The sequence below is a fragment of the Phoca vitulina genome, unplaced genomic scaffold, assembly GCF_004348235.1.
Source record: "Phoca vitulina isolate PV1807 unplaced genomic scaffold, GSC_HSeal_1.0 scaffold29, whole genome shotgun sequence".
Lineage (NCBI taxonomy): Eukaryota > Metazoa > Chordata > Mammalia > Carnivora > Phocidae > Phoca > Phoca vitulina.
In genome coordinates this window covers 17,088,037-17,109,787 of record NW_022589732.1, presented here as the reverse complement: position 1 = coordinate 17,109,787, position 21,751 = coordinate 17,088,037, and the positions used below count along the sequence as shown (strand labels likewise).

General features: G+C 43.0%; 1 protein-coding gene across 26 annotated transcripts in view; it reads left to right on the top strand.

The window, feature by feature from the left end:
* The window catches only part of KCNMA1 (potassium calcium-activated channel subfamily M alpha 1), a 715,944-nt gene that overhangs the window by 555,988 nt on the left and 138,205 nt on the right, over positions 1-21,751 (top strand). For 14 of the 26 annotated variants that reach the window (XM_032423695.1, XM_032423687.1, XM_032423686.1 and 11 more), the window contains exons 15-16: positions 2,931-3,040; positions 16,021-16,089. In XM_032423695.1, coding sequence (XP_032279586.1) covers positions 2,931-3,040; positions 16,021-16,089 — 179 coding nt within the window. Of the gene's footprint in view, positions 1-2,930; positions 3,041-16,020; positions 16,090-18,405; positions 18,418-21,751 lie in introns of all 26 variants that reach the window. The other 12 variants (XM_032423689.1, XM_032423688.1, XM_032423674.1 and 9 more) reach the window with 1 other exon arrangement.

The following is a 21,751-nucleotide window of genomic DNA, read 5'->3' as shown; positions in this document are numbered from 1 at the left end:
TCTGGTGCTTCTTCCAAAGCAAAGAGAAAAATATAGTAAAATAAATACCAGTTTAAGGAAGATTTAATCAGCAGCTAGACTAGGTCCTGAGATACTAAATATGCTCAATAAATATTTGCTGAATGAATGAGTGAATACTTGCCATGTTCAAAACAAACATGGATAATATTGTTATCCTGCAAAACTTTGTTTCTACTTAGTAAAAATGTTTAATGATTAACCTACAGTAAAATTTGGTCAAAAGAGTAGTTCTGTAAGACACACAGGCATGAAAATACTGACCATAACTAAAAGAACAATATTAAAACTATATTAACTAAGGAATACAACCAACAATCAATAATAATTGAGATAAAGGTTCATATTTTCATTGTCTTTGAAAATCAACTGTTATTAAATTAACAACATAAACAGCACATTATAAAGGGAATGTCTCTGCTGAAAGAATAGGCTGAACTCTTCCACTTCAAAAATACTATTTTCCCATAAAGCTCTACCATGAGGATTTATAATTGGCAGTTCCTCATATAGTATCCTATTTACCAAAAAAACAAATTATGATACTATAATATTCTATATTTCAGATTATTTCTGAAATATTCTATTCTAAATATTCTATGTTTAGATTATTTACTAATGCAGACTAGGCTTTCTTCAAATTAGTTAGAATTAATGACCTTTGCTTATAAAGTCAGAAATATCTTTTATTTGAAAATAAATGTTGAGGGATGCCTAGGTGCTCTGTCAGTTAAGCGTCTGCCTTTGGCTCAGGTCATGATCCCGGGGTCCTGGGATTGAGCCCCGCATCGGGCTCCTTGCTCAGTGGGAAGCCTGCTTCTCCCTCTGCCTGCCGCTCCGCTTGCTTGTGCTCTCTCTCTCTCTGAAAAATAAATAAAATCTTTTTTTTGGATTTTTTTTAAGATTTTATTTATTTATTTGACAGACAGAGAGAGAAAAAGAGAGAGCGCGCACAAGTGTAGGGAGAAGCAGACTCCCCACTGAACAAGGAGCCGGATGTGGGACTCGATCCCAGGACCCTGGGATCATGACTTGAGCTGAAAGCAGATGCTTAACCGACTGAGCCACCCAGGATCCCCAATAAATAAAATCTTAAAAAAAAGTTAAACTCTTAGGATTCAGGGAAATTAAAAAGTTTATGCTTAAACACATTTCAGTTAATTTTTAAAATCATACAGTTTAGCAGTAGAAATGGTTGAGTGCCTTTTTTTTAAAGACCCCACTCTGGGGAAGACCAATTTGTAGATAAACAGCCCATACCCAGCAGCATTGCACAGCTAATGTCTAATGTGTGGGAGTAGGTTAGAAGCAGCTCAAACTAATGAGGTTAACCCACATACTCTAATCATCCAGACTTGCACAAAGCAGACAAATAGCACAGAAGCAGGTAGAATTCAATTTATTTCTAAATGATTCCTGCCTTCTTTGTATTCCAGAGTGTAACCAAGTAGATGGTCGGTGTTCATGTCCCACTGTTTCCAAGTCTCTTTCAACTTCCAGCATTGCATTTCCCCTAGTTAACTGACTATTGGGCCATAGGCAAGATGAGTTGTAATTCAACATCAGCACAAGACATTGTAAAAGTCACTTCCTGTTGGCTGGGAAGCTGCCTCTCATCTCCCCCCACCACCTTATGTAGCCTCCAGTAGAGGTTAATCAATCTGCTCAGATACCTGAGTTCCCAGAGGGGCTCAGCATTCTTGTTGTTACTCACTTTATAATTTTTAAAGATCAGTTCCAATGTAAAATCCTTCCAGAAGTGCTTAGCATGAAGAGGGTTGTTGGGAAAACCAGTTGAGCTTGATTAATTAGAAAGAAAACCCACACATTTTAATGAAATCTGGAGTAAGACCTCTCTGAAACTACATTTTACTTTTTGTGTTACTCAGGGTGTGATTGGAAAAATCGTTTTTCCGCCGAAGTAGAAATATATGTATTGTTTTATGCACACACACACACACACACACACACTCATTGTAAAAGCCTTCAGATAACAGAAATCTATAGAGAAAAGTGTCATTCTGCCACTCAGATAACAATGGTTAGTGTTTTGGTATAAAGTTTTCTAGTTTTTTATGACTTTACAAACATTCAGATAATTATAGGGTATTTTTTTAGTAGGGTCAGACTATAAACACTATTTAGTAATGTGCCTTTTTATATACTTTCTATATGAACAGATACACATTTTCACCATAATTTTTATTATTTTATTTTTTAAAAAGATTTTATTTATTTATTTGACAGAGAGAGAGAGAGTGAGAAAGCACAAGTAGGGGGAGCAGCAGAGGGAGAGGCAGAAGCAAGCTCCCCGCTGAGCAAGGAGCCCGATGTGGGGCTTGATCCCAGGACCCTGGGATCATGACCTGAGCCGAAGGCAGATGCTTAACCGAATGAGCCACCCAGGTGCCCCTCACCATAATTTTTAATTGTTTCTTTGTGTTCCATTGAAAAATGTACCTTCTGTGGTTATTTCCAATTTTTCATTAAAAGGATGTTCTTCTGCAAATGTCCTTGTATATGCGTCTGTTTCTTTGCTATGAATACTTGAAATGGAATTGTTGTGTAAAGGAACATGTACTTTAAAAATTTTTGTTAACAATTGCAAAATTGCTCTCTAGAAAAGTTGTATCGATTTACCTGCCTGCTGGTATTGTGGGTGAGTGCCTACGCCTCCACACCCTTGGAAATCATACAGGTTAGAAAAGAGTGATGTTTTAGAGGAGATGTCCTTCCATTCTATGAGCTTAGGGTCGTGGCCAGCTTCCTGTAGACGATGTGGTTGTGTTCCTGGTTGCTGAAGATGGTCACCATCACATAACTAGGGCATTCATTCGTTGGCCAGATGGTATACTCTGGTTTCCCTTTTATGGTGTACTGTCATACCTTAAACCTGTGTTCTTCTCTCTTAGATTGAGGAGGACACGTGGCAGAAATACTACTTGGAAGGAGTCTCAAATGAAATGTACACAGAATATCTCTCCAGTGCCTTCGTGGGTCTGTCCTTCCCTACTGTTTGTGAGTAAGTGACCATTCACCATGTGCTCTTTGGCCCTCAGGGATGTTTAATGTGGCCCTTGCAGGGAAGACACCTCACCTCTGCCAGGCACGGTCTGGGTACTCAACAATTACTGAGGGTATCCTGTGCGCTCCGTCCTGTGTGGTGAGCGGGAAGGTGGGTCATTATGTGGTCCCTGCCTTGGGGATTTCTGCTGGCCCTACTTTTCCCTGCAGCTCTGAGAACCTTATGCTTAGATCCATCATTTGCCCTAAATTATGAACTACAGTCCTGCATGTCATGAATTAGGCTCCTGCCCCATAGACACAATTATGAAGGGTGGTAGGAACCCATATCTCTGATTTTACCAGGATGAAAACAAATCTTGCTAGCTCCTTGATGAAAGGAATTTTAATATTTTTCAGTCAAGTCAGATCATAGAGACATCAGAGAAGCCATTATTCAAAGTGCATTCATGATTTGCTGAGGAAATGTGGAACCAAATGTATAGAAGGAAGCCTTGAGCCAGCCCTTGGTAACTTAGCCCCAACATATATGGACAACTGGCATGTTATGACAATGAGAAGACTTAGCTTCTCCTTCTGTTGGCTCAGCAGGAGGAATTTGAGCAAGAGGCAGCCCCAGCCTGCCATGGCCCCTCTAAGTAGAGTAGGTGACCATCTAAGGGATATGACCTCAAGAGTTCCAAGTGTTCCAGACCCTGAGAAACTTCCATCTTGATGATGCCTCAGATTTCCCACTTAGAATCTCAGATGTTGGGTGTAAGTCAAACAGGGGTTTTGTCCCCTATGAAAACACAGACTCCCTGGGAATGCTGAAACATCAAGCCTGATCCACTGATGCTTTAGCAAAAGACTTGATAACCTCAGTCTCACTGATAAAGACTGAGAAGAAATAGGGGAATCTGGGAATGCATTGGGCTGAGGAAGAAAAGCTGTTCCCTTGAGCTGTCTGGGTGCCTACAAACAAAGCCCGCCTTCTGGAAAGTGAGGTCTGAAGACAATAGTCCTGGGGGCCCTTGGGCTCCTCTGTCTTAGAGCTTTCTATTCTGTGCACAGCGGAGAGGCAACGGAGTGCCTGGGAGCTTGGTGTTTACCTGGAGACTCCTGTCAGTGAACACAGCAGGTGTACTCTGTCTGTCTCTGGGCCCAGACCCTAAGCAATCCAAAATGGTCTGGCTGTTTACTGAAATTTCTCACCCTGTCTCTAAGCGAAAGTTTAAACGCTAAATGGACTGGAAAAGTGAATAGGTAATTGATTTGGAAGGAGTTATTTTCTGAAAATGGATGCCCTATTGTAACTCCCATGTGCTCTTTTCTTTGAGAGCTATTTCTCTTTCTGCCACAGAAAGAAGTTAACCATTCAGAGGCACTGGGTCCTGGAACATTGAAGCTGTCCCAGGGGATTTTCTCCACCTTGGAGTTTGACCTGCCTGAGATAGAAAGCCCAGGAGGACTTTTAATAGAAGCTGGTTCTATTAAAGAACAAAACAAAACAGTTGAGTCCTCCTATATGATGTAGGGGTGGTCTGAGCACACTGCAAAGCCGCCAATGCCCAGAGGGTCCTATGGTGCTGGGGGCATTAACAGGGGAGAGTGTGAAGATGCGCTCCTTCGCTGTTGATTTTCCCTGGCTTGACCGGTGTTTATATCTACCATAAGCGCTTCCTCGGAAGCCTGCATTCCCACTGCTTCTCTTATTCTGCTCCTGGGAACCAAGTCAGTTCATTTTAAGAGTGTTAACCTGGAAGTTTAGAACCACTCCCCCTAGAAGCTGTAACTGGGATACCCGCAAGGTACATTTGATTCACAGATTTGGCCCATGCGGTATTTAATGTCTTAAAGTAAGTTGCCAATATTTCAAAATAGTGGTATTTCACATAAAAACTAGATGTCTGGCATCTCTTGAATATCTGATGAGCCGACACAGGACTTGCATTTTCACCGGATGCTAACTGGCTCCATTTTGTTAGAAGGAAGGGTTTAATGTGGGTTCTCCCCCCTCTGATGTCTTAAACCAGGCCAGATTTGCACTGATATCCCAGGCCGGGCTCCATAGACATGTGAATTTGCCAGTTCTGACTCACTGGGTGGTATGAAACTTCATTGCCCTTCGGAGCCAGCTCAAGAACTGGACACTCCTTGCTGCTGTAAATATTTCCCTTGATTGATTTTCATGTTTAGAACATGTTGCAAGGAAGAGAGACTCTTTCAGACATAACTTGTTGTCTGAGAATTTAATATTTGTTCAACACGGCTTCTGGAATACAAAAAAACCAAACTTCTGATGTGAATGAGAATGTGTTCAACTTAGTACTATTATTCGTTCAGCACAATGATACAGCAGAGGTAGGAATAATCAATAAAGAAAGGACATTTAATGAGATTTAGGAACATCCCAAAACATTGAAGCTCTCCTCAAGCATTTGATTATCTGGAGGCTTAATTATCTGTGTTTTCTACTTTAAATTAAAGAAAAGCCATAACTCAAAGTTACCAGCAGTTTAATGATAACACTCTTCAATTCAGGTTAATTAAAGCACAGCCGTAATTAGAGTGTAGTGTTGTATATCACCGGGCTGACGCATAAGTATTTTCATTACAGTAAGAATTGGCTATTCAATTTCAAGATGACAAAAAGGACGCCAAAATATATTTTAAGCTGGTTCATGTAGAAGAAAAAAGAATCGGGGAATATCCTGGGTACAATAAAGCACAGATAAAATATACAGATTTTCAGAGCAGTTTCTGTAATTATGCACCACATTAAAACAATATGCAGCCAATAACATCTTAAAGCATGAAAAGAAATGAATTTGCTCTTCTCCTGGGCTGGCAGAGTGCCCACTTGCAGGGTGGGATCACTGCACAGGAGAGCCTGGAGTTTTCTCAGAAGCTGGGAGAGCACCCCCCCCTTTTTTAAAGATTTCATTTATCTATTTATTTTAGAGAGAAAGAGAGAGCCAGCAGGGTGAGGAGGGGCAGAGGGAGAGGGAGAGAGAGAGTCTTAAGCAGCTCCATGCCCAGCGAGGAGCTTGATCTCACCACACTGAGATCATGACCTGAGCTGAAACCAAGAGTCCGATGCTTAACCGACTGAGCTACCCAGGGGCCCAAGGAGAGCCATTTTATGAAAAGATAAGGGAGCAGGATCCATGGATGAAATGTGAAGTCATTTCCCCCAAGAACAGAATGGGGAAGAAGGAGAAGCAGGAGGGACAGAAGGCCCCCACAAGGCAAGCTTTTTACAGATTTCAAGTGGAAGGATGCTCTCTCCTGTCCAGGTGGGTCCCACACCAGCTGTATCCTTGGACTTCTCTGCACTAGCCTTTTGGCTTCACTGTGTGTATCAGCAGAAGATGCAGCTTTGTTCCAGAACCAGTAACTCATATAGACAAAATGCAGTATTATTTCTAAATAGTTCATTACATTTTCTCATTTTATCTTCACTATGATCTTGTGGTTTATATTAATAGTACTGTCCCTGGCTTATCCTGACAGGGACACTGAGACTCAGAGGATGTTGGTGCCCCTCCAAAGCCACCTAGCACCCAAGGGACAGAGCCAGCGTTATGATGCTGGGCCTGTGTAATTGAGAGCAGCTTGGGGTAGTTGCTAGATGAAAGCTGGCTAATTAAGAATCTTCTGGGGAGGGGCGCCTGGGTGGCTCAGCTGGTTAAGCGACTGCCTTCGGCTCAGGTCATGATCCTGGGGTCCTGGGATCAAGCCCCGCATCGGGCTCCCTGCTCAGCGGGAAGCCTGCTTCTCCCTCTCCCTCTGCCTCTCTGCCCTGCTCATGCTCTCCTGCTCTCTCTCTGTCAAATAAATAAATAAAATCTTCAAAAAAAAAAAAGAATCTCCTGGGGAGTTTACTAAATAGAGAGATTCCTAGGCTCCAGCTGTATATTTCAATATCTGGGGGAAGCTGCCCCCCAATTTGTACTTTTTATAAGCAAGACAGGTGATTCTGATACAAAATCTGATGACTGGGACCCCCCCCCCCCCCCCCCCCCCCCCCCCCCCTGCTTTTCCAAACCCCCCCCCCCCGGGCCGGGGGAAACCCCCCCTCCCCCCCCCCTTTGGGCCCAGTCACTGGAATGTTTCTCTCTGATTTTAGCCAAATTGTAGAATTAGAGGTGGGCCACATGTCACAGGCTTGCCATCATTCCTGCTTCACGTGGGGTATTCTACAATGTCTGGGGAGATAGGATGCGTATACACATCACCACACCAGGCAGACCACTGACTGCTCTGCCCCCTTCCCATGCCTAATCCAAGTCAGTACAGGAAGAAGGCACTGGGGTACTGAGCCCTGTAATGCTGACGCTGGAGCAAGCAGATCAGCGCTAAGTGCCGAGAAGCCCAGGGGAAGACCAGTACAAGTCAGAACGCAGACACCGCTTGACCTTGTTGGCAACCAAGGTGGGTATGTCCTGGACCTTCCCCAGGATGCCCTTAGGTGTTCCTTTTAAGAGGCAGCAACTTCTGAGCATCTCCCCTTCATTTGGCATAGCTGGCTTGCCCCTGGGTTTGTGTGACAGTATGATCAAGGCAGAGGAGCTTTGGGATCTGAAAGAGAAGGTTTCTCAACACCAGAAAACCACCTGCTCGCTTTCCCTCCCACTCTCCACCTTCCCCAGGGAAGCAAGTGACTGTGGAGGGTGCAAGGGGCCAATGCCAAGCCTGCAGGAAGCGAGGAGCTGGGGTATGAGGCCATGTTTGCCACTAAAGGGTCTTGTTTTTGCACGGTTCCCATAGTAGGATGCGGCGTAATGTCACTGGGTGTGACCTGTGGAATTGCAAAGACCCAGGCTCAAATCCCCATTTCAGCCACTTGGTGGATGTGTCATTTGGGACAAGATATTTGATTTCTGCATACCTCCTTCCTTTGATAGTGACCAGCTGCCTGACTTTGGACTTGATAAATAGAAATATTACTTATCTCTCAATACTAGCTAATATCCTTTTCCCTTCTCCCACCTCTCCTCTTCCCACTATCATTCCTGTCCTATGGAATACAATGTAAGCAACAAGAAAGAAAGGGACACATTGTGGCATTTCCAGGTTCTATTTATTCTTACCCTTTAGAAAAGTCCTGCCCTCAGTCAGTCAGTCAGTCAGTCACCAGCCAATCAACTAGATATGTAACGAACTTAGGATATTTGTGCCATTGTACCAGGCACAGCGCCATCTCTAGAGAAATCTGCAATTAGATCTAATAAAGTATGTGCACATTAAAAGATTAATAGCAATACTTATAACGACAAATAAAGAACTCTGTTTTCCTACGGTGACTGCCTTCAGACAGTTTGCAGTCTGGCTAAGGAAAATAATGCCCATCCTCAGGGAGAATTAAGCATGCATAAGTACTTGATGGATAAGTGTTTGAGGGGTGCACATACTAGAGGACAGAGGCAGAGACTTACAGGGGGACAGAGAGCTCCCGGTAGGCTGGGGGTGACCAGGAGAGGCTTCCTGGAAGAGATGACACCTGAGCTGTGCCTTGTAAGGAGATTGGATTCAGAGAGGGGATAAAGAAGGAAGAAGATATTCTCATTGGTAGGCAATCAGGAAACTGGGAGTCACAGGACACTCTCTCCACACCCAGGTCTCTGAGATTTTCCAAGGAGAGAAAGCTGATTTCTCCTTTAGATGGGAGGGATAAATCAGATTTCTTTTGACTTGTGACATTTTCCGGGGGAAACAGCAATAGTGTTTTTATCATAAGAACTAGTAAACGTGAGGTTGCACACCCCTGCCTCCAGATAAGAAAGTGAGCACAGAGGGGAGAGGAGAGAGGTAGGGAAGGAGGAGCTGGAGGAAACCACAGGTTCTGAGGTTGGGTTGCTGCAAGAATACCATGTACCAGGGCCTGAGTCTCACACGGAGGGTATTAGTCATTCATCACTTGCAAAATACAAAAGCTTAATTGTATCAGGTTTTACAGCTCAGAGGGGATTAGGACAAAACATGTATTTAAAATACAGCTTGTCTCTCTCTCTCCCCCTGCAGCTGATGAAGCAGTTAAAATTCAGATTCCATGTAGAGTATTTAATGCCTGGGGAACTTGGGGAACTCTGGTCAGATCTTCGCTTTCAGGAGCTCTGCCCTCAGCCAGGTGGTGCGGGCATGGATGCTTCTGGGCTGGTTTGAGACAGTCTGGGGGGTTGGAGGGGGATTCTCTGTACCCTCATCCACCTGCATTCAGGGCCCCTAAACAAGAAGAAAATCATGCTCTCATGCTGTGTTGTTTTGCATGGACAGATCTTTCCAGTGAAGCCACTTGAGGAAAATCTAAGACTGCCTAGAGAAAGCCGGGTCTCCTGTACAATGCAAACTACAGCTAGTTTAACTTGAGTTCTACGAGATCATTAGATTTTTAGGGAAGGACTTCTGAATCTGAGCCATGGAGAGGAGAGAAGCTGGCAAACCTGATTGTTGCGTGATGGATTTATCTAGCCAGGCTGCAGAAATGAGCATTTTATAAGTATCTGTGGAGGGGCTCAAGTCTCATCTTTAAAAAGTATTTTTTTTCTCAAAAAACTGGCCCTATTCTTCCAATTACTTGAGGGGAGTTATTGTAATTAAGACAACATATATGAACACAGATGGGAATACAACATTTATGATTACTTCTACTACAGGGACCCAGAGATGACCAGTAATCTTCCTACATCTTAGTGAATGAACAAATGACCCTAAAGTCTGTTTAAACTTTTAACCAAAGGCTGTAGAGGCAGCCACATCTAGAATTCTCTGCAGGAGGATCAAGGAGGCAGTTCAGTTGGAAATGGGATGCTAGGAGCTTCACTTGATGTTAGGTACGCATAACAAACACACGGTTTACATTTTGTTTCTGACTACTAATAATAGCAAAGCTTCCTAAAATGCATTTATTCATATTTTAGGCAAATGCTAATTGTCCGTATCAAAGAATGTAATTATTTCCAAATTCAAGTGTCTTAGGTGTGCTAGTGGAGATATTGTGAGTGTGTGTGTGTGTTGGGGGGGGGGTGTGTGCTGAAGCCTTCCCCCGCTCCATCTCTATCAAAGCTACTGGGAAATGAAATCTGAACAACATCTCCATGAGCATTTTAAATCACTTCCTTTTTTCTTGCTCCCGAGTCTTACAAATCCTGCTGTTTCAAATTTCCTTTAACTAGATGTTTCCATTTCAAGAGCCTATCATTTTAAATCAAAGCTCCTAAATGTGAATCTTTTTCATTCTAGCCCCTAGATCCTAAAGATTTGGTTTCCCAATGCACGGTATTTACATCCGCATCTATTTCTGATTACGTGCATCAGCCTGACATCGCCAGGGTCCCTCTAGATAACTGAAGAGGGGCCCGCACTTTGGGGAGGGGAGCTGAGTTTGGAGGGCACCATGTGGGTACCTCTTCTCTCCTCACCCCCTCACTCCTGGGTGACCCATCTTCAACAGTCCCAAACCACATCTTCGCATACCCTCCTTGAGCACATTCGATGGTGCAGGCTCTACGAAGGGTTTCTCTGCTTAATTCACATCGCCAAGCAATCTTACTAGTCAAGGGGGCTGATTTAATGGCAAGAACAATTTATGTCCCTCTGGGTAGGTAGAAACAATTGGACTCTAATTCTTAAGAGCCTTTGTTCAGGAACATCTGGGTTGAAACTACTGTAGTTAACAGATGATGCTAGCAGTAAAAAAAAAAAAAAAATAGGCATTATATAATGTCATTGTCAAATTTGGTAGACCTCTACTTAATAATTATCAAGAAAGCAATCTAACTTGTTATTACAACAGTTTTATTGCAGATTTCTGGTTTAAGACCTTTTTGTGACAAGTGGCATTTTTTTCTGGAAAAAAGTCATTTCTGTTCCCCTGTAATTATTTTCACAACCAGCAATGACTTCCTGCTTTGGACATATTGGGACATTTTATTTTAGAAACCAGGAATTAAATTGCTGCTGTTTATCACGTTGTAAAGGCTTTCTTGGTTCTTTCTTACACCCTCCCTCACCCTAAGCTCCTTTCTTATCCCGCCCCAGTCCTATATATGTGGAGACACTGAGTAAAGCCCTAAGAAGGACTCTAAGAGCTGTATGAGCAAAGCCCATTTTGCTTTACCAAAAACAATGGTGTTGATGATACAAGTAAATATTTCATCTCAGGACATCAATTCTGAGTAGTTTGAAGACAGGTTCTGGGGAGTGAACCCCTTATAACAGGAGCTGTGGAGAGTCCCAAAGAAAGACAAACTGCTGTCTGGATCTTAGAATTGTATTTACATTTTGGCATATTGATTCGAGGCAAACATTAGATTCCCAAAGTGTATCACTGCTATTATTTCTTTCGACATCCTTCTTTTCCAATCTCTCTGCTTCTCATGAACAAGTTAAGAGGCATCTTGTTTCATGATTTGATGCTCAACTCCCAAGCCTTCTCTGCTTAGACTTTCCTAGTTGACTACTTTATCTCTTAATGTGTGCTTCCAGCAAGTCATGAGATTCTGCCCTCCATTCATTCATACGTTTATTTAATCAGCATGTATTGAATGCTTACCCTTTGCACTTTGCAGAATGCCAGGGAGACAAAGCATGCATCTTGCCACGAAGAAGCTCAACTAGAGGGCAGAGAGACGAGTAAACAAGTGATTATCACACCACACACTGGTGCCCCTATTCACTGGCCTTGGTCTGTTCTTATCTCCTGCTACCTCTGCTGCAGCCTTAAGCCGAGCTCCCTGGACATTGGCTAACTCTCTGTGGCAGGATCTGACAGAAAATTGGGATTTTATTTTTAATTTTTAAAAATTTATTTATGTTTTTAAAGATTTTATTTATTTATTTGACAGAGAGACAGCGAGAGAGGGAACACAAGCAGGGGGAGCAAGAGAGGGAGAAGCAGGCTTCCCGCGGAGCAGGGAGCCCGATGTGGGGCTCAATCCCAGGACCCCGGGATGATGACCTGAGCCGAAGGCAGCCACTTAATGACTGCACCCCGAAAACTGTGATTTTTAGAAGGAGGGGACATAGTGCAAGATCTGTGTTTTGTGGACCTGCAGAAGGTACTTGTTACGGCAGAGGTTAAAAACTTAGGTGCCTCTTTGGGGCGAGCCACAAAGAGAGAAGGCTGAAGAGATAGGCTACCTGGGGAGTGCTGGGGACTGTAGCATATTGGAGAGCACGTGTCCCATCCAGAAGGGTCAGTGCTTCAAAGCTCCAGTCCCTTTAAGCCAAACAGAATATGGCTCCGGTGTGGCCATTTATGATTTATCAAGGAAGGCTGAGAGGCTAGTTTTTATATGAAATCACCTATTAGTATCAAATTCTGGGTTTTTAAAAATGCTGTACTGACCAAGGCTCCATGCTGGGCTTCTGGCCACACCCTCTCATTTCCTTTGTTCTTCTAAGAAGTATTTGTGCAACACACCACACTGAGATTTGATTTTCGCTTTTGGCCTTTCTTCCCAAAGGCCATTTGATCTGGAGTGAGTTGCCCCTCTTTGGACCTGAGTTTGTCATCTCTATGAGAAGTACAGCCCCAGCAAGTCTTGAAGGGCCTGCATCTGATAATCCATGGTTGTGGCGCTGTTTGCATATAATTGCTTTGTGGACATCACTCTGTCCTTCTCCTCTCCACCCCTTTGGCCAGTGAGTAAAGGCTAGCTTTGGGTCAAAGAGTGTCTTAAAAAGAGGCTTTTATGAAGCAGTATAGAATCATCTTAGATATGGATTTGGAAGTTATGAAAGAGGACTCAGATCTCCTGGTCCACTGTGCTAGCTAAGGAATGTGCACGAGGCTGCGTAGATTTTATTGACTTTCCTGCATTAGAAAGCTGCTATCTTTTTATTTATTTATTTATTTATTTTTTTTAGTGTTCCATGATTCATTGTTTGTGCATAACACCCAGTGCTCCATGCAGGAAAGCTGCTATCTTTTTGTATCAAGTTGGTAAATGGCATCGTAGTACCTAGGAAGACATAATTCACCATTACTATGGACTACTTCTTTGCTTCTACCAACAGGATCAGGTCATTAAAAGCAATTAAGATCCAGGATCCCATGAACCACAGAGTCCCAAATCAGAGTGGTCAATCACTCATGGGATATCAGCATATTGGCCTCTTCATGATCTGTGCTAAATTAAGATCGGCCTTCTCCTTGAGATTTTGGCATTTAGTTGCTATTTACATTAGAAAGTGGTTACCTAATCTGGTAATTTGGTTCAACAAATATTGCATAAGCCATCTGATATTTTAAACAATTTAAGCTCCAGGAGTAACAGCCCCATAAAGGGTGCGTGTTAACAGTGCTTTATGGAACATAAATTAAGAAGAGCATTTTTCCAGCTGTAGTTGGATACTTGGGTTGGTGTTTCAGCAAACTGCATAATCAGCACAAAGCCCAGGTCATTAGAATCGGCTGGCAGGAATCGGCAAACCTGCAAATCACCAGGAGAGCCCAAATACGCCTAGATGAAGTGGTCCTTTGAAATCTCACTGTCTGTTGAAAGCAATACAGGAGACCATGACCTCACATGCAGGCATGAGCAATTGGTGTTATTTCCACTGGAGAGTATGAGGCCTTCACCAACCCCGTCGCTTTTCTATTTGCAACCAGCTAAAGGCCTCCCATTTCACTTAGAATAAACCGCAGACTGGCAGACTTGTTGCTGTAGCCAGCAGTCTTCACAAACTTGCTCCTGCCTAGCTCCCTGCCCTAATCGCTGTCACTTGTGACTTTGCTCACTCGGCTGCAGTCTAGTTGCCCTTGTTGCTGATCTTCAGACACCCCGAGTTCCTCCCTGCCTCGGGACGCTTGCATTTGTTGCTTCCACTCCCTGGAAAGATTTTTCGCCAGATCCTTTCATTGCCTACCTCTTCTCCTCACCTCCTGTGCTCTAGCTTTACTTTCTCAGAATGGTCCTCCTGGACCATTGCAGATAACACCCCTTCCCAGTTACTCTGTTTTGTTTGGTTGGTTTTTTGTTTGTTTGTTTGTTTGTTTTTTATTGGAATATAGTTGACACACAATGCTACATTAGTTTTAGGTGCACAACATAATGATTGGACGATTCTGTATGTTATACTATGTTCACCACAGGTGTAGCTTCCATCTGTCATCACACATCGCTGTGACAATACCATTGAGTATACTCCCTATGCTGTGTTCATCCCTAGCCTCATTCAGTCCATAGCTAGAAGCCTGGACCTCCCACTGCCCTTCACCCATGTTGCGCATCACCCTACCCTCTCCCCTCTGGCAAACATCAGTGTGTTTTCCATATTTATGGGTCTTCCCAGTTACTCTGTGTCCTCTTAGGTTGTTTTGTTTTCTGCATAGTGCTTTTCCTCATCTGGAAATTTATTATTTATTCACTTGTATATTTGCTTATTATCTATCTCTCCCAGTACAAAATAGGCTTCCCTGGAGTTAAAGATGTATGTCCTGCCAGATACTAGCTGGAGACCTTGGGCAAGTTGCATGGGCTTTCTGAGCCTCAGGTTTGTCACCTGTAATATAGAGATAGCTGTAGAAGTCAGAATACCTGGGGCCCACTCTCCCTCTCAGGGATATTGTGGGGATTAAATGAGAGCACCAGGAATGGCCTCGCCTTGTGACCCAGTGTATCCTCCCCCTTACGGAGCTACAGCTCAATGACCAGGTCACTTCTCAACCTGTCAGTCAGCCAGTGTTTCATCATCCAAAAAGTCCTTAAAACATATGCTCATTATAGAAACTTATCATATGTAATGTAATTCTTTTGTGTGTGTGCTTTTATTTCTATGAGTATATAAATAATATGTTTTCACCTAATTGTATCATTATTTACATGTTTGTATCTTCATATTATTTGTTAATCTTATACCTTGAATATTCTTCAAAAAGTCATTTTGAATGCTAAAACTATATTGTACCATACTTTACTTAACCATTGCTTTATTATTGGACGTTTAGGTTGCCTTTTTTTTTTCTCTGTATAAATATTACTACCTTGAACATCTTTATGCATGAATACCTCACTGGACCTTTTATTATTGTCTTAGAACCCCAGTAAGTGGAAATCACACATTTTTTGAGCTTCTTTGTCTGTGGTTCCCTGTGCAGCCCTATGGGGATTCCACATAAGTCCCAAACTCTTAAAGAAGCCACACTGGTTGAAGAGATGACGTTCAGGCACAGACTGCAATGGGGAGCAACCACAGCCAGTTTGCAGTTGGGGAAGAGCTGAAGGGGTTGTGGCAGACAAGGGCGCTGGAGGAGTTCTGGGAACGGAAAACCAGAAGGGGGGGGCGGGCTGTAGAAGAGCTGCACAGAAGGCTGTATTTGGCGGGGGCTTGGGAGGGAGGGTCGGGAGAAGAGAAGGCATTTGGGGTAGGAATTGCCTCCATGAAGGCATGATGGAGTCAGGAGCAAGCCAGCCTCAGAGCAGGCTGGGCTGCTGGTGAGAACACCGGGCAGATGAGGTGAGGCAGCTCGGATGGGGCCAGGAGTGACGGTGCCCACAGTTATGTGCTGGGCAGTTACACGGAGGCTAAGGATTATTACCATCATTCCGAGCACACAGGGGTCTGCTCGGAACAACAATATGAGCCATTTGTACAAAAGACCGAGATGGAATCCAAATAACAGGTCCAGCTGCTCCAAATACCTCCCTCCCTCTGCAGTTAACATTTTACTACCCAACCGAGTAACTAATGAATCTGGCCCAGCATAAATCCCCAGGCACAAATCCCTGCTTGGGGTCTGTGTCTAGACATCCAGACCTGAGTGCAATTTGCACTTTGAACATTCAGCACCTTATCACTTGCAAGAAATCAGGTTTAATGGGGAAGATGGGGAGGTGTCGCTCCCACCCCCTCCCTTTGGCACAGTGACTGTGGAGTGAGGGTTCCCGGGATAATGAGTGCATCAGGCGATGGAGAGGTCGTAATCATGTTTGTTATGTGGCTCTGGCCGTTCAGAAGCACTGACGGGGAGGTTTCTCCATCTCATTGCAGGCTGTGTTTTGTGAAGCTCAAGCTCCTAATGATAGCCATTGAGTACAAGTCCGCCAACCGAGAGAGCCGGTAAGTTCGCCACAGCCCAGGCTGACATTTATGAGACGTGCTTGGATCCCTGATGTGACACATCTCTGACCCTTGGGCACATCTCAGGGCATGCCCAACCGCCACTTCTATTGCAGACCCACCTGCCATCCCAAGCCCCACTGGGCATTCAGAAAGTGTTTCTCCAGAGGACAGTGATGAGACATCCAGATCTCCACCTGATTGGACCAACTTACACTTTTCACCCTCTCTGCACAAAACCAGGGACAAGCCCTGTCCTCAAACCCCTGTTCACTGTCATGAGCATGAAGCAGGTGGATTCTCGCCTCCTTCACAGCAGGGATGGGGCAGGGCTGTGATGGGCCACACCAGCTCTCTTGATAGCCAAATTACAAGCAGCCTATTGTGTACCATATGTGCTTTTCCCGGTGCAACCGAAATCCAGGTGGCAGAATATCAGCTTCATGTAAATTAGCCAGGAGAGCAGGGCTCAGAGGCAGGAGCCCTCTTTATTTATTTATTTTGCACTTAATTATGTACAGATCAGACTGATGAGGGACTGGGTCTGGTTGAAATAGATAACAGCCCAGTCAATATATGAGTTCACACTGGAAGAAGGAAGCATCCCATTAACAGGGTAGTTTGTTGTTGCAGGACTGTATGCATTACAGATAAAATAAAGACGATTTTTTTGCTCCTCAATTTTTATCAATGGGTTTGGAAGAAAGAGCTCATTGAGAACTACGTGGGCTTTTGTCCTCTAAGATGACATCTGGGTTTGTTCCTAGCTATAGTAAATAAGTCTTCCAGTGGCATAGTGTGGGGTACAGATCCTCTCCAACATGTGCCTTAATATGTTGAGTGCAGGGCAAGACTAGAAGGTACCTGCTATCACCATCTAAGGAGTTTTCATTATCTGGATGAATAACTCAATGAAGCCAGACTTCCAAACATACAGTCTGCGTCTCTGACAAACAAAACCAAACGAAAACCAAACCAAACCAAACCAAACCAAACGAGAAGACACTGGATTGTGAGCAAGTCAATCCAATGTTCTCTGTTACCTTAGCCACCAGATCAGATTGCTCACAAAGTCAATCTGATCAAAGGCTAAGCTATTTGGAAAATCAAATCAACCAAGAGGAAATAAAAATGGTAGATTTGGTGGCCACATGTAAAACATGGCCATAGCAGTTAATAATTATGTATAGATAAGGTTTTCTTTTTTGTGTTGGCAAAGTGAAGAATATTATGTGCAAAAAAATGGGAGCCAGAGTCCTGGCTCTTTGCTGTTCAGCAGAGAAAGTGGGGGTTTCTGGGATTACTGCTTTCCCATGTGGTGGCCAGTAGTCACCTGTGCCTGTGGAGGGGGCAACATGTATCCTGGATTTTTGCCAATGATATTCTTCATGTTGCCACATCAGTAAATCTGAGTAATTCAGTCTTCTCTCTTTATCACTTTTGTGCATCTTTCAGAAAGTGTCATGGTGTGGGTGGCGCTAATGCCACATAGCGCCTCTTGACCACCCTGGTATAATTTCATGGCAGGAGTCTGCCCCCTGAACCTTGACCAGTCATCTCCCACCTGCCACCTTTTGGTCACAGGGAGGGAGAGAAAAAGCCTGTTAATGGTTCAGTGTGAATCTGCTGTCACTATTCTAAGAAAAATAACTAAGAGCCTTCCCTGAAGACAAAGTCTTTTCTTTGATGGACCCTCCAATTAACTCACAAATTTGAGATGTTTTCAACAAAGCCATATTTGTAGATATAGATTTTTAGATTTTTTTTTCCTTTCAGAAAAGAGCAGAAAGGACTTGTTTGGCTTTGTTTTTGGCTTTCTGTGTGCCGTTGCCAACTTTAATCCCCTCATGTGGCTTGGTCTCAGTGTGGAAGCACATTGGTTCTTGTGGAAAAAGGTGTGTTGGAGGGAATGTGGATCATGCCTCTGAGAAAACACCAAACTTCTCAAACACAATATCCATACTAAAAAAGAATTGAGTTTTTGACTCTTCCCAAGATAAGAATTTTGATTTTTTTTTTCCTTCATTAAAGAATTTCCCATTTCCTTCCCTCTCCCATTTTCTAAGTGGCTGGGTGTTAGGATTCGGAGAACCCAGCCTCTCCTTTCCCAACCCCTTGCCCCCAGCCTGTGTTGAACTACCTCCTCTGTTGTTTTACCCCATGATGCTGTTTTTCCATGCTCTGCTGAAAAACCTTGTTTTCACATGCATCCTTCAAATAATTTGAAACAAAGGTTTTGTTCCTTCTTTCCTTCTGGTGTCAGTCAATTTATTATCAAATTGTTTGATTTTAAATTCTTTTCTTGTCGTTTTGCAGAAGCCGAAAGCGGTATGCGCTCTTCGTTAACCTTCCTCCCAACCCCTACCCGCTATCTTCACTGCTAACCACAGGACTAACCATTTGCCAAGAATTCAGGAAGATAGAGATTATATATATGTATACACATACATATAATCTCATTCCCTTGTCTATATATATATATATATATATATATATATATATTTATTTATTTATAGTTAAACCCCTCTCCAACTAGAGCACAGAGAAATTGAAAGTAGCATATTGCTTTTCTTGTTCAGTTGGTTGATTCTTTTGGATGACGCACTAACTTCTTTGCAGGAGACCTAAAAACCCAACAGGTACAATCCCTGTGTTCAGTCATGGCACCGATGATGGGAACCAGAGCCATCAGTGTTGAGAAGGAGGATGCTCCTCTCCAGCCCCTGGTGTCTGTTTCTGTCCTGTCCTGATGTGTCTCGGTGTCCACCAGGCTCTGTGGTGCCATCTGTCTGCATACCACATCCACATTCCCAGTGACTTCCTCCTCCGCATGTCCGGTTTCCCATTTATAGAGCAGGATTTGTGTCCTTTTATCCACAAAACAGAGACCAAGCTCAACTAACACTCAACTTTTTTTTTCCTTACACTTATTTTGATGATAACATTTTGCATATTTTATTTCTTGGGCAGTACTCTGTACAGATTTAGAACACTGCTACCAAATCGCCCGATTATCACATTTGGTTTAGTGAATGAGTACTGTTTATTGAGATGAACTCGTGGCTTTATTATTTCCCTACTGTGTTTGGGCACATTTCTTAATGTGAAGTTTCTCCGCTTTCACCATGTGACATCACCCTGTTTTGCTCTGATTTCTGTTGCATGAAGCATGACCAAATCCTCATCGATAGCATTTTCTTTTAACTTTTTCAGTTAATATTTCCAGTGTAGTTTTTCAATAATGTGTTCTCTAAAACAATACTGTTGAAAACATACTATTGAGATGCCTTTGTGTTCATCTTCTCAAGAGTTGTTTCTCTCCGTGGTTGGAATCACTGTCACGTGTTCGTGTTTGTAATTGTGTGTGTGTGTGTGTGTGTGTGTTTGTGTGTGTGTGTGTGTGTGTGGTGAGGGTATTTGTCTGGAACTCTTTCCAAAGTCCGATTTCTTCTGTGATTTTTGGACTAGATGTGTGACAATAGAGGTGGCTTCCTGTCAGTTTGGTATTATTGATATGATCCAACTGCGAGAAGTTACTGCAACACTTTGCATCTTCAAAGGTCCACAGTGGTTGCACCTCTGCTGTTGGCTTTTGGCCTTTGAGTCCTTTTATCTTGTGATGGAGGCATGTTGTGATGTAGCATGACTTGTCATAAAGTGTACCACAAAGTGACATGGCTTGCTCCCAGAGCCAAATAGCCGCCATTGTCCTTCCCAAATGAGCCGTCTCTTCCCCATCCCCTATGGCTACTGTTTTCTTTATGTGTCAAATATATTTTTAAATGCCAGTTCTAAACTCATTGTGATGGGTTCAGGCAAAACAATTCCTTGCCCATGTCATTGGTGGACCGCAGTGGCAGGCATTTGAGTCTGACCAACTGGGAGCAATCTTTACTATGCTGTCTCTGCGTGAGTGAACTGGGCTCAAGTATATTGAAGCATGGAATACACACTGTGTCTCCTACATATATTCTCTAAGTAAAAGTGTGTGTGTCTAGTTGTGTGGGACTCCAGCAGCATATATTTGAAAGCCTAGAAAAAATTGAAAAGTTCCAGAAAGGCAATTAGATTTGAGATTTGGGGTTTCTGTAGGCTGTGCCCTCACACAGCCCATAAACCGCAGGGCAGTTGTGCTCCTGAGAGGGGAGACAATTGCCTCAAAGTCCCACCCAATAGCAATCATATATGACCATGGGTGGTCAAAGAGGCCACTCCCCAGTGGCGTGATTCATCTGGGCACGGTGTGAACTGAAATCTTAGGTGGTTCTTATTCCCTTGCTCTAGTTAATGAAGTCCCATTAGCTTGCTAGACACAGATATAATTATCATGTTATCAAGTAAAAACTCTATTCTCATGTGACTGATAATTTTGTAATTGTTCGGGGAATGGTACATTACACCTACCAAAAATTGAGGGTGGGGGAGGAGAAATACACACCCATCATATTTACCCATAATGGATAAAGGATTCCTTTAAAAAATATGGTTCAGTTGAACTATTCATCATTGGTTGTCTCCAAAAACAGCAAACAAGTAAAGTTTATGATGATTGAAGAAGGAATAAGTAGATGTCTCCTAGTTGTTACGCATAAGTGGTTGAGAAAAGGAATAAATCATTTTGCCCCGTCAAGCCCCAAATCTCCAACTTGACTAAAGTTCAGCAAGACATATACAATGAAATGTATTGTAGCTTGAGGCCTGGACCTCCCCTCCTGGAGGAAGCTGACAGGGACATTTCTCTATTGAACTGAGCCCTGCTAGCCAGTTCTATGTTCTGGTGTTTTAGTTTGGAAACCTATTTCAACTCTAAGTGAGTGGTGCTTTCAATATTGAAATCAATTGCTCCTACTCCGCAAGTGGCTAGCTGTTTATGTATTTGTATATTTACATTTTTGTACTTAGTGCATCTGGGAGATTGTTAGCTCACTTGCCAACCCCCTAGAAAAGGTGTGGTGGCTCCTTTAGTAGTCCTGACTGGTAAGAATTGCTACTCAGTTTTCGAAAGAACAGTTGTGACTACCTTTCTCCTTACTGGAGAGGGAAAGGAACACTTTTGGAGCTGAGACCAGTGATTTATATTTTTCATTCATTCCACGAGTAGTTGAAAAGTGCCTATTGCATACAGGGCTCTAAGCTGGCTGCTATGAGAAACTTATTTACAAAAATAAATAAAATATGATCATGCTTTTCATTCCTCTTTTTCAACTATGCATTCCCCACAGAAAATATGTATTTGTTTCCTTATAGTGGGCAAAAAGCCAAAGAATCAGTCTAGATAAAAAAGTAGTCTGAGAGCCAAAGAAAAAGAGAGAGCAAGAATCCTCCGGGAAGGAGCTACATAAGCCCTTTGCCTCCAGCTGCCACTGAATGTTTTCTGTTGAAATTAGCAAGGTCATAGAAGAAAAAGGATAATTTATATGTTCCTTGAGATGAGGGAAAGTCCATCTTTGCCAAGATGTCTCTATTGGAATTCTGCTAATTGATATATGGACTTTTTCTTAGAGATTCTCTTGATTCTTCACATGACACATCTTGAAGTTTATCTCTCTGGTAAGCTAGTGAATTAGACAAAATTGGAACCAAGGACTGATTTAACATGATGCCCAGGGAGGGAGACTTCTGGCAGTCATAAGAGCAAAACAAACTTAATGTTGGATATTCT